Raw genomic sequence first — 13,150 nt, forward strand, 5'->3', positions numbered from 1 at the left:
TTTGTCGACGGTGAAGCTGCCATCAATTTGTTGGAAAACACACAAAATGTTCTAGCCAGATCAAAAGACTGAAGAAGAGTGCTGCAAATAGTAAGGAATTTATGGATGCATTTTCATCTAGTTACCACAGAAGTGACCTCGAGGATCTTGACCTTGGCGCAGATTCAGCACCTCTTAAAAGCAGTCTAGGGCTTGATTGGAACATTAATTTAGTTTAGCTTAAATTTTAGCTTAAACATCTCCAATGAGACAAAGCCCTTTACCACACGTGTTGTGTTGTTCACAGTTAACTGTCTCTTTGACCCCCAGGGATTTGTCGCACCAATAACAATTCAATGCAGGGCTATTTACTGGAATTCACAACTGGGAAACACTGGGACACTTCTCTACCACAAGCCATGAAAGAAACTTGGACTACATGGAGGGTCTCACTCTCTGAGCTCTCTAATATTTCCATTCCCGGAAGCTATACACAAATTTCAACATTAGCAGCTGTTAAAAGAGAACTTCTGTGATGCATTAGTTACTGAAATTTAAGTCAGCTCAGAGAAGGGAAAGTTCTTGCCAAGGTCTGCACGAGTGCAAAGCCACCCTTGGAGTTGGCGAATTAGAAAATGTTTCACTTTTAATAGTCAAAAAAGTACTAAGAAACCTTATGCAAAAAAGATCGAAAATCCTGTTACCCTAGCTGGCGACGCTGAAGGAGCAGACCTCTTGAAGTCCCAGTGGCGTTAACTGATGTTAACACGTTAACATTTTCTTTAGTTTTGCACCTCTCCATCACAATGAACCTGTGGAACCCCAAAAACGCCTTCAGAGTCATGGTATTGGGAATGTAATCAAACTGGCTGTCACTGCGACCAGAAGTAAGACAGCACAATGGGATATGGGGGTTTTTGTGATTATGCGGCTGAATTGTATACCAGTTTGAGTTTAGAGAGATAGGGACAATATTTAAAACAGGAGGTGACAAGGTTGTGGACATGGATGTCAGTGGTGTGTGTAGTGAGCTAGGTGCGGAACCTGTTTATGTTACATAGGTGGAAATAGGCAGTCAGGTGACAGAGGTTTTTTTTCTGAAGCTGTTTGTATAGAGATGAAGTCAAAGGAGGGAAGAAGGTCTAAAGCCTCTGATGACGTCACTTGACGCCACACTTCAGGAAAGTTAGTGGTGAAAGAAGTAGGAGTGGCGATCGAAGAGGTGCAAAGCTGCATGCTCGCAGTTTGTCTTTTTTTCTCGCTGTGATTAACAACAGCAGATTCAAGCATATGTAAACTTCAAAATACATATTTGTAATTTTTACATATTTTAAGTATTTGAGGACTACAAGACCTCAATTACACATGTGCCTTGAGTTTTATGAGTAAAAATACATGTATATAGCTACGTGTATGCACATTTGAGGTACGGCTACAGATCCCATTCTATAAGTGAGAGTGGAAGATATGCAACCATTTTAGCAGTGATTGTGGTCCAAAACAATCTGGGACTCACACTGGCTTTGTCAAGGGTTGTTTTTTGTTTTTATACGACAAAGTCTTCAATAACGCATGCATGCCTTCTGTATGTCTATGAGTATAAATATGTAGTTACGTCATTGCAACTTAATAGTATGAGTACACATCTCATGTTACGGGTATGAGGGACTTATGCAACCGTTTTGACTTCATATAAGCTTCACACACATGCCCCTCTGCGGTGACAAAACATGAACAACAGCCAAAACCCCGTGCCAACTTCACCTGTCTGAACAAGTACCCGATCCGCTTTTCTATTTAGGAGAGTGAGACAGACTATGTTGGGCTTTTGAATCCGAATCTCTATCAGCGGGTGAAAAAAAGTGCGTGCCTACTTGTGGTGGTAAAAAAAAGGTTGAAACCAAATAAATCAATGCATTATATATTTAACATGAAATTATTGTCCATTTGCGTCTCTTCAATAATATGTAGTCACATAACTAACTGACCATAGCTTATTCTATAGTTTTCTAGATATGGATAACGCTACCACCTTGGCACAAATTATAATAACATCAAAGATTTAACCGAATGAATGAGCAGGGAGGTGAAAAAAAAAGAATGGGTTCAAGTTGTGACGGGTCTTCATGAGTATCCTCAGGCCAGTATCCTCTCAAGAGAAGCAATGTTTTTGAGGATGGATACAATGTGATCTATTGTATTCTGTCTTATTACATGTAGTTCACCATAACAGTCCAGATAAGAAACTTTGCTGTGCTCTCAGCAACATTTGTCCTATGCTTTAGGAAAATAAATAAAGCTGCTGTAGTATAGCCATAACCATAAACACTTATTTGGGGAAATAGTATCTTTACACATACACATGTCCTGAACTGTATTTACACTTTCACTAATGCCAAATTCATACTATCTTTATGGTTATATATGCTTAACTTTGCTATGTCTGCAGACCGTTTATCTGGTGTGTTAAAGTTGTTATCGTAATATCTTAACACATAGTCATCCAGCAATGATTAAAAGAATACCTGGAGGCAGTCCATAACGTTAACACTGCAATTTTTTTTTTTTATGAATTCACGGTGAGGTGTCTCAGTGAACTAAGGGAAAGTGGAAAGGCAGATTCAAAGATATAAAAAAAAAGCATCAGCCCTCCCACTCTGAACCCGGAAATCTTGGATGAAAACATTTGTGATCCAGCACCATGGCGGTCAACATCCCAGGAGTTGTGGTTATGGCAATTTTCTACCTTTTAGTCTTTGGCTGTGGCATCTGGGCTTCTTTTAAGGCCCGAAGGGAGCAGAAAAAAAGTGGAGCCACTAGCATGAATATGGCAGTGCTAGGGAACCGCAACATCAACTGGGTGGTTGGAGTCTTCACTATGACAGGTAACAATATTCTTAACTTATTCGTAATTCTTAAAAGATGTTAAGGCATGACATAGATTAAGATTACCTTGGAGGCTAAATCATTAGTCTATGCAAGACAACATAAAATATATATTATACATAGAGACTACTGGCTCTTTACATGTAGTTACACTTGAAACACTATAATAATATAAGAAGATAAGAACTGAAGGGACATAGATTTGCCTTCTTGGTGACTAGAATATAAATCAGATATCAATTTTCTGAGATAATATGTATTTACAAACGTGCACGTCTTCAGAAATAAAATCCCAGGTTACCTTCATAACCAAGGTTCTATTAGTGTGTTTACTACATGCTGCCAGGTGTTTATAGTCTGACTCTCAATGCCCTCGTTGCTTAGAAAGATCAATGCACTCTTGAGCAAACTTTGGATAGTCTTTCAGTTTTTTGGCTGACTCAACACAGCCTACCACAATCTTGGAATATATTCGGATCCCAGGGCTGATTGTGTAAAAGGAGAGAATATGTTATTAGCCTGACTCATCTGACTTTCTTCCACCATCCACTCCTGGATTACTAACTTTGTTCATAATCTTTCTTTCTCTTGGTTTAGCTACATGGGTTGGTGGAGGCTTCATAGTCGGGATCACAGAGATGGTCTATACCCCGTCCATGGGACTATTGTCTACTATATTGATGTTGGTGGCTTATATGACAACGTATACATTAGGTAAGTTTGTGTTCCTACATGGAGGCAAAATGTACCCACTGAATTTGAAACATCTAGGTAATATTACATCCTATATAGAGATTATTCTACCATATAGTATGTGCACTCATTTCTATTTTTGGGTTAATTTTACTCTTATCTTTAGATCAACTTTTTCATGATTCCCTGTACGTGGTTTTTAATATGATCACTTGTTTTGTATCATTAAGTTAAACATGGTTGCAGTCAGGGAGATGAAATCATGATGAGCTCTATATTTAATCTTTTAACTTCTCTTTCAAAGTTGGTCTCGTTTTTGCAAAGCGAATGAGAGAAAGTTGCTACACGACAATGTTGGATCCTTTCCATTTGAGGTATGGGCCAGTCCTGACATCAGTCATCAGCATGATCTCAGTGTTGCTTGAAATGCTGTATCTTCCACCAACATTGATCAGTCTAGGTAAAGTGTATTTTCCCTTTTAAGTGAACATTCCCTGATTGACCTTGATTCCTTGCTCTCTAAACATGTGTATAAAGAAATATTGTGAATCTAACAACACAGGAGGAGTCATGGCTGTTCTTCTGGATTTGGATTACAACATTTGTGTCTGGATTTCTGCAGCTGTGGCAGTGACCTACACTCTGCTAGGTGGACTCTACTCTGTGGCATACACTGATGTTATTCAACTCTCTCTTATATTTTTCAGCTTGGTGAGTTTCTTAGAACCTTTACTAAATGACATCACATCATGTTTTTTGAATTGGGCTCTGGTAAATGTGCTTATTTTCTCAAGATGTCTGTGACTCAGAAATATAATAGATGGTGAAAGGTTTACCCTTCCAGTTTCCAAGTCACAAGTGTCCAAATGCTTTCCACATTATTTTTCATTATTATAATTTTTTTGTATAAGCATACCTTCACCAGTTAAAAACAGATATAAGAAAAAAAAACAAAAAAACAATTACAGGGTTTAATTGTATTGTGTTCATCTTGTGGTTAGGTATCCCTTGTCCAACAACAATTTCACATAATTTAAGCTTAGCTGTTGTTGTGGTTCATTAATTATTGGACATGATAGGACCAGAGCTCCACAGCCTACATTTACATGTGTATAAGTTAGTAATCTTTGTATTATTTACAAAGATTTAAAATGTGGAATAATGGTTTATTATTTACATTTTAAGTTTTACTTGCTCTATGATACCAGTGCAGCTATAGTTCCCTGCCAAGAGCTTATGAACAACATCACTGTGGCAAGGAAAAACAGGCAGAAACCTTTAAAGGACCAGGCTCCTGGCAGGCAGTCTCTTTCACAACTGATCAAGCTGATTGCAAATGTATATAATACACAGGTAAGAGAGTCAGGGGGGAGAGAAGGTGAGGTGTGAGTGTGTGTGTGCATGTGTGAGTGTGTGTGAGAGTGTGCACAGAGACCCAGAAGCGCCAGCTGTACACATCTGCAGGATGGGCAAGAGGGACCCAGTGACACAGAGAAGCCACGCCGCCCCCAACCAAGCCAGTGGTCCTATGCCTAGCCCGGAAGGAGTCCGGCGAGTTCTCCAGTAGGGGTCGGAGCCCGCTGGAGTCCTGGTCCCGGGAGACAAGATGACCACCAGAGGCAGCCAGGACCTCGAACACCTGCGAAAAAGCGGACCACAACCAGAAAGCCCCCGGTGGCGCACAGAGGCAAGGACCAGTGAGGAGATGGAAAAAGGAAGTAAAGAAAGGAGGCACCAAGAGCAGGCGCCGGGACTGAGGGCAGACTGGCGAGGGACAGCCAGCAAACCAGTCAAAGGACAGTGCATCAAGGCAAACCTGTGCCCCAGAAGACCCCCCGGCCACCACCCTACCCACAACAGAGAACCATAGGACAGGCCAGAGGTAATGAAAGTTACCACAGCAGCAAAAGTACGGTCCACGCATGTCCCGCAATAACACAGCCAGTAGTTGGGTCGAGTACCACCCTAGGAGCCAGGGAGCAGCACGGCCAAGTAAAAGTCCATCACGGCCCCCCCGCCAATGTCCCTGACCATTTTGGGTAGTAGAGAGTCACAGCCACAACTGCAGTGGGCATCCACCCCAAGAGCAACCCACCCACGGCCCCCCATCATGGACAAGGTGGAAGCCAACCCAGGCCAGGAGGCCATCCAGAACAACTAGCAAACCCCAAGCCCCACACCTAACAGTCCACGCACTGCCACCAGCTGGCCAGGCAGTTGACGTGGTTAAAATTGTGATGACATGGGTCCAGATTAGATCAAAATTAGACATTTGGTCATTAAGAGCAAATTCGGAGTGTAGTGTGGAGGAGTGTAACACCCTTTTCCTTACAGCTGTTGATGTTAATCATTTTTTTGTTGATGGTGAGATCTGGGTTCAGCCAGATGGGTGAGCGGATTGAAGGGGCTATCTTTTGTGAGTTTTGGATTTTTAAGGTTCTCCACCAAGCCTTAAAGGTTGTATTTATGGTCAGAGTTTTAAAACATTGGTGATTTTTAGTAGTTTGAGTGATAAATGTAAAAGATCTGACCATAATTAGTGTGTATGGGCCAAACAAGGACGACCCAGATTTATTTTTTGTTATCTAGGGAGATATTAATTATGACATATCTACCTTCTGGGTCTGAGATTAAAGTTTTGAGTGTGTATTTTATAATTTTTTAAGATTGCATTGTACCTTTGTCTGGAGTTTAAATGTGCTACAAAGTTGTGCAGGAAGTTAGGAGATTGCAATACAGCATTTCTTGAATCAACCAGGTGAGGTTCCTGTAAAAGACAGATGTCTTTGTTTAGTTTCGTTAGTTGATTTAAAAATGTTACTTAGACTTTTGTTAGACTTTTGCCTGATTTCCATGTCCACAAACATTCCAGCTAGTAAACCTAATCATGTCCATCAAACAGTAGGTATAATTGGTTCTCTTCCCGATGTGTGTGCATATGTGCGAGTGTGTTAGTGGGTGAAATATTATAATATATAACATAGTGTGAAGAAAAGAAAAGATATGTGTAATTATGTGTTGTGGTTTAACATTAGCGTTTGTATTAATTCTGAATAACCACAGGGTCAAATTTGTATCGCGTAACAGCTGACCATCAATATAGAGTTAATCCACCTCTATTACTGCCCTTTTCTGTTTCTCCAGGTACTGCTTACCTATTGGAAACAGGATCTTGAGTCGGGCCTGGATTTTACGAGGATATTGATCGTTCATCCCATATTTTGTTCCTTTAAGGCTGGACTACCTGTTTCTTTACCAGTTCAATAATAGGACGAGGGTGTTTATTGTAGTGTGGTGCTCCCAGGCCGTGGACACGGTGGAATGTGACTTTATTCACGGTGTCAGGGGTAACTTTAGACTGTCCGTCATGAAGCTTTTAGTCATTTCTGGGGTCGATTTGTGCCGTTGTTTCTGATATTCCAGTAAGGACAATGTTTTCCCTCATGGAGCGCGCTTGAAGATCCAACACAGTGTCTTTCCATCATCTCCTTTATGAGAGAGGTGACGTTTTCTTTTAACCTCTTTTGTTTTGTTGTGAGCGTTTTGATCCGTTCATGAAAGAACTCCAAACTATTTTTAATCAATTGAAAGTCTTTGTGGAGCAATTTAACGAGGGCGATCCGAGACTAACCTCTCTTTAATACGGTGGTGGTGAAGTGGCAAAATCCTTTTGGGTCGGTGAATCCATAAGTTTTGGCGAGTCCGGTGATCTCGTCGCTCGTTTAGAAGCTGTATCGCCCTATGCAACCTTTCCTTTACGTCCCATGTTATTCTGTCAGTAGTCAAGGTTGCCAATGAATTCCTCTAGTTGCTTGAGGGATTCCGTGGTTGCTGCTGGATTACTTTATTCGAATGATATAGCTGAATAATTTGTTTTCTTTTAGTGACAGGGGGCCGCCATGTTTTAGTCACTCATGTCAGTGTCTTGTGAGAACGTGAATCACAGCGTCATCTACCTTATGACAGCTTCCCCCTACTCATTTGATACCTTCCACATTATAACCTATAATTATTACTGAACACAAGTGTTTAAAACACACAAAAAGGAACATGATACTAAGGGTTGTTTTTCCAACGAGCCTCATCCAATACAAAATTGGCAAGCCCTTTTCTTAAAAGACATGTGGAAATACTTAGAAATGGCATCAAAATTGCCCGCAAAACTTGCACATGAGCCAAGATCTATAGTCAAACAGTCTTAATATGCTCAAAATGTTACCGTAAAAACAGTGGTCCCTTGCCATTGCGTTTATTATCCCTTTTTTTTTTCCATACATCACTGCATATTTAAATAATGTTGTGACATCTAACACCAATGAAGCTACTAGTGTCTGTACTTTTTATACATTTTATTGAACACTGCTGTAGGACTCAGCCAAAGCTAAAACACAAAAAAGAAAATATTCGTTTTTTACCCTTTGACCAAAACACAGTTCTTTCAACTCAGCTGATCAGTCTCATGACACCTTCACTTACCTGTGTAAAATCCTGATACTTACAACTTCACAAAACTATGAACCCCACTTTTACATACATTGATAAACTATTAAAAATAATTGTGTTTCAATCTACAGTGGTTCTGCGTGCCTTTCATCCTGATGACCCCTCATAGCTTGGATATCAGTGAGACCTTGTTGAACAACTCCCTCCACGCTCCATGGATTGGTGAAATGAAAGTCAAAAACATTGGGTTGATGATTGATCAATTCCTTTTCTTGGTACGTTGAAAACACTCATTTTATTGTCTAACTGAATGTGGTGATGAGCATGTTTTCATCATGCCAAAGAACAAAACAACCTCTAGAGAAGGGAAGAGCAGACAGCAAAGGTTCCCAAACCTTCCACGTTAGTTTGTACTTTGATATGGGGCCGGGGTCAATTTATAACAGAAAAAGTGTGACGATCGCTGAGGTGCCTAAACGTGAGAATGTATTGTTTTCCAGAAAAAACACAAATAACAAACCCTTTCCGGGTTCCTCACAGAAAAAAAAAATCAGGAAATAAATAATAGCATTATTTATGAAATTAACAATAATAAAATGACCCTCTCTGGGTTCTTCATAGAAAAAAGTCAGTTAATACATAGATGAGGCCCTAAAATGTTGATATCTTTCAAACCAGACTTTCTTAGAGAGCTAATACATTTAAGTAAGTGTAGATTATAAAAACAAACAACCTTATTTAGCTACTTCAAAAATGATCAACCCCCTAAAAATGGGTGGTAAAAAAATGTAGTTTGGGGACCACAGGTGCACACTATATGTTTGGTTTTTATTTAGTCTTTTTTTTATTTGACCACATATTTGAAAATTACACATCAAAGAAGTACCCCTAAAATGTAACTTATTTTCCTTGTCTTCGAAACCGTGGTATGCTGTTAACGTGTCTTAAATTCTGCAGAATATTTTGTGTATAACATATGAACGGTTTATTTTCAAACTTAAAGAATCGTAACTTAGATTTTGACAAACTTTACATTATGTTACAGGGCCTGGGCTGTTTGGGATTTCAGTGCCTACACCAGAGGACTCTGTCATCCCCAACCATTTCATCAGCAAGGCGTTCATGCTTGGTTGCAGCTATTATTTTGCCAATATTTGCTATCCCTTCTATGCTGTTTGGAGCTGTGGCCGCGTCAACAGGTAAGCAACAGTTCAATCTCTATCATAAAGGGCAATTAATTCAGTTCTAGGTTAAGGTCTCAACGGTTTTACCAGGTCCAACAAAGCTCTTATTGGGCTTAAAATAGCAACCATGAACTGCTCTGTGACTGTGTGTGATTTCTTTTGTATTTGGGCATTATTTTAATTTTTCACAATTGGCACAAAAATTACGCTAGCGTTTATTCATTAAAATGATGAAAGAATTGCATCAAATTAGTTATTATTACAACAAATTATAACGTACCACACTTTGAGACTTATTTAGGAGATTTGTTCACCCCAATTTCAGTCATAATCTGATTCTAGTAATGTGTCTAACCTCCCAAAACCCAGAACGACAGCCTGTATGTAGAAGGAAGAGCATGTGGAACTATTGCTCAAAATAAGGAGAACAGAGTAAATGTAGATACAGTGTGTTCATTTTGAAAGACCACTAGATTGGACTTCTTCTATTATAATCCTAATAACAAAAAATACTTTATACAAGTCTGAAAACTTCATTAATTCTCAAAACATTCAAAAAGGACGGTTATACCTATAAGGGGTGGGCATAGTGTTCCACAAAGGGCCACAGTGAGTTCAGCTGTGTATGATTTTTTTTGCCTTCACATGGTCCGTCTGATATCATACTTAAGTATTCCGAATTTTTTTTCCATTTTCGGACACGTCGATTTTTGCCCATCTTTTAAAGTTTGAGTGATTCAAATCGGTCGAATTATACCTTTTTTCGAGCCTTCAAAAAACAACATTTTAAGCATTTAGGCAACAATTTTCTGCGCTAACATGGTGCGTCTGATATCATACTTAAGTATCCCGACCTTTTTTTTCCATTTTCGGACACGTCGATTTTGGGCCATTTTTTAAAGTTTGAGTGAAAAAAAACGGTCGAAATAGACCTTTTTTCGAGCCTTCAAAAAACCACATTTTAAGCATTTTCGTAACAATCTTTTGCGCTCACATTGTGCGTCTGATATCATACTTAAGTATTCCGACCTTTTTTTCCATTTTCGGACACGTCGATTTCGGGCCATTTTTTAAAGTTTGAGAAAAAAAACTGGGTCGAAATAGACCTTTTTTCGAGCCTTCAAAAAACGACATTTTAAGCATTTTCGTAACAATCTTTGCGCTCACATGATGCGTCTGATATCATACTTAAGTATTCCGACCTTTTTTTTCCATTTTCGGACACGTCGATTTTGGGCCATTTTTTAAAGTTTGAGAAAAAAAAATGGGTCGAAATAGACGTTTTTTCGAGCCTTCAAAAAACCACATTTTAAGCATTTTCGTAACAATCTTTTGCGCTCACATGGTGTGTCTGATATCATACTTAAGTATTCCGACCTTTTTTTCCATTTTCGGACACGTCGATTTCGGGCCATTTTTTAAAGTTTGAGAAAAAAAATGGGTCGAGAATAGACCTTTTTTCGAGCCTTCAAAAAAACACATTTTAAGCATTTTCGTAACAATCTTTTGCGCTCACATGGTGCGTCTGATATCATACTTAAGTATTCCGATCTTTTTTTCCATTTTCGGACACGTCGATTTCGGGCCATTTTTTAAAGTTTGAGAAAAATAATCGGTCGAAATAGACCTTTTTTCGAGCCTTCAAAAAACGACATTTTAAGCATTTTCGTAACAATCTTTTGCGCTCACATGGTACGTTTGATATCATACTCAATATTCCGACCTTTTTTTCCATTTTCGGACACGTCGATTTTGGGCCATTTTTTAAAGTTTGAGAAAAAAAAATCGGTCGAAATAGACCCTTTTTCGAGCCTTCAAAAAACGACATTTCAAGCATTTTCGAAACAATCGTTTGCACTCACATTGTGCGTCTGATATCATACTTAAGTATTCCGACCTTTTTTTCCATTTTCGGACACGTCGATTTCGGGCCATTTTTTAAAGTTTGAGAAAAAAAATGGGTTGAAATAGACCTTTTTTCTAGCCTTTTTTTAGCGTCTGATATCATACTTAAGTATTCCGACCTTTTTTTCCATTTTCGGACACGTCGATTTCGGGACATTTTTTAAAGTTTGAGAAAAAAAATGGGTCGAAATATACCTTTTTTCGAGACTTCAAAAAACCACATTTTAAGCATTTTCGTAACAATCTTTTGCGCTCACATGGTGCGTCTGATATCATACTTAAGTATTCCGACCTTTTTTTCCATTTTGGGCCATTTTTTAAAGTTTGAGAAACGAAACAGACCTTTTTTCTAGCCTTTTTTTAGCGTCTGATATCAAATAAAAAAATCAAATACAGCCTCTGTAATCCAAATTGAGAATTTAACCGGCTCCTTTTTTCAGATTGGAACCAGACATCTTATGGCTCACCGTCTCCTTATGAACGTGGGGAAGCAGCTATGGCACTGCCGATCATTCTGCTCCACCTCACTCCGAACTATGTCTCAATCATATGTACGGCTTGTATTGCCGCAGCTGTGATGTCATCAGCGGACTCTGTGTTGCTTTCTTCATCATCGCTCTTCTCAACGAACGTCTACAAGAACATCCTAAGGCCACAGGTACGTTTTTTAACCAGATAATTTATGCTCTTACAAAGATTCTTATGTTCATCCTTCTCTGCTCTCCTATACAGGCCTCGGACAAAGAGATCCATTGGGTGATTCGGATCTCTGTAGTCGTTGTGGGTGTTGTTGGAACTGCCTTAACCCAATTCAAAAACAGCCCTTTATTGTTTTGGTTCTTGAGTGCAGACATGGCCTACGTTCTAATCGTCCCTCAACTCGTCTGCATCCTATTCATTAAAGTAACCAATGGTTATGGTGGTATAATGGGATTGGTGTCAGGACTACTCATAAGACTGTTGAGTGGTGAAACTTTACTAGGGATTCCACCAATCCTGCTCTTCCCAGGATACGCTCTGGAAGATGGAGTCTATGTACAGTATGCTCCAGTGAAGTCCATTTCCATGATCATTGGTTTTAGTAACATCGTCTTGTTCTCATCCTTGACCCACTTTCTTTTCCACAAGGGTGTGTTACCCAACAAATTTGATGTCTTCAGAATAAAAAATACTGGTTCACTAGAGCCAGTCCCAACCACGATGGACACAAAAGAATGTGTCTATTTTACAGAGAACCGATCTGCCAAAGTGCTGAGGAGCACCAAGTTTTGACACCTGCCTATACTGTATGTTTTAAAGTATTTTCTAAATTACAATGGTATATGGATTTATAAGGGTTTTTAATGCAGATAAATCCATCATCATGCAGGTAATGCACATCGAGGAACAATTCTTACTAGTCTTATTGTCTTTACATTAATCAGATTGAAGCTTTGGGAGTCAGTTTACAAGATATTAGAGCTTACTAGGTTTAAAAATGACATGAAATAGTAATTCAAAAGCTGTTTATGGAAGATATTGTAGATCAGAGAGTCCAATCTATCTAACAATACGAATTCTATTACAGTCCATTTAGAAATGAGCACTTTTCTTTCTTCTTTTTTTACTTAACACAGACTGTAATTTAATCTAATAAATACAATTATATATATATATATATATATATATATATATATATAAAAAATCTTATTACTAATGTAAATGCATAATAGTAAGAGTTAAAGTGAATTATTGGACATGACTCCTTTTGTTATCTTGTATTGATTCATTAAGAATTCAAGAATATAATCCTGTCATTTTTTTTCATAAAGAAGGGCAAAACATGTCTAAGGATAAGTTTTGCCCTTTGACAATTGATAGAGTTTCTGCAAGTCAGAGCAAATCAAATACTTAGCTAACTTATATGACACAAGTTATGACATCAAATGGAATGTTCGATCTTAGTTAGATCTAAGTTACAAATGATGCTGGCAGAGGTAGAAAACTTAAATACTGTGATTCAGGGAAATTCTTTTGTTGATTTGATTTATTTTGTATTATTTTAGAGGAGAGTTTTGTTA

General features: G+C 38.6%; 1 protein-coding gene across 2 annotated transcripts; it reads left to right on the plus strand.

The window, feature by feature from the left end:
• Window positions 1–2,679: 2,679 nt before the first annotated feature.
• On the plus strand, window positions 2,680–12,714 carry LOC148069422 (high affinity choline transporter 1-like). 2 transcript variants are annotated; one of them, XM_087802283.1, is made up of 8 exons: window positions 2,680–2,864; window positions 3,463–3,579; window positions 3,863–4,018; window positions 4,121–4,269; window positions 8,133–8,276; window positions 9,047–9,200; window positions 11,531–11,748; window positions 11,823–12,714. In XM_087802283.1, the coding sequence occupies exons 1-8, from the start codon at window positions 2,681–2,683 to the stop codon at window positions 12,360–12,362; spliced, it is 1,662 nt and encodes a 553-aa protein (XP_087658409.1). In that variant the 5' UTR covers window position 2,680; the 3' UTR covers window positions 12,363–12,714. The 2 variants fall into 2 exon arrangements, with proteins under 2 accessions (XP_087658409.1, XP_087658410.1); XM_087802284.1 differs by having other exon boundaries at window positions 4,181–4,269.
• The last annotated feature ends 436 nt before the right edge of the window (window positions 12,715–13,150 follow it).

The sequence above is a fragment of the Callionymus lyra genome, chromosome 11 (assembly GCF_982586985.1).
Source record: "Callionymus lyra chromosome 11, fCalLyr1.hap1.1, whole genome shotgun sequence".
In the NCBI taxonomy this organism is placed as follows: Eukaryota; Metazoa; Chordata; class Actinopteri; order Syngnathiformes; family Callionymidae; genus Callionymus; species Callionymus lyra.

Bases quoted from the DNA above. Each gene is read 5' to 3' on its own strand.
- LOC148069422 (XM_087802283.1), top strand. From the start codon at position 2,681: ATGGCGGTCAACATCCCAGGAGTTGTGGTTATGGCAATTTTCTACCTT. The intron at 3,580-3,862 runs GTAAGTTTGTGT...TCTCTTTCAAAG, and splicing joins TATGACAACGTATACATTAG to TTGGTCTCGTTTTTGCAAAG. The intron at 4,019-4,120 runs GTAAAGTGTATT...CTAACAACACAG, and splicing joins ACCAACATTGATCAGTCTAG to GAGGAGTCATGGCTGTTCTT.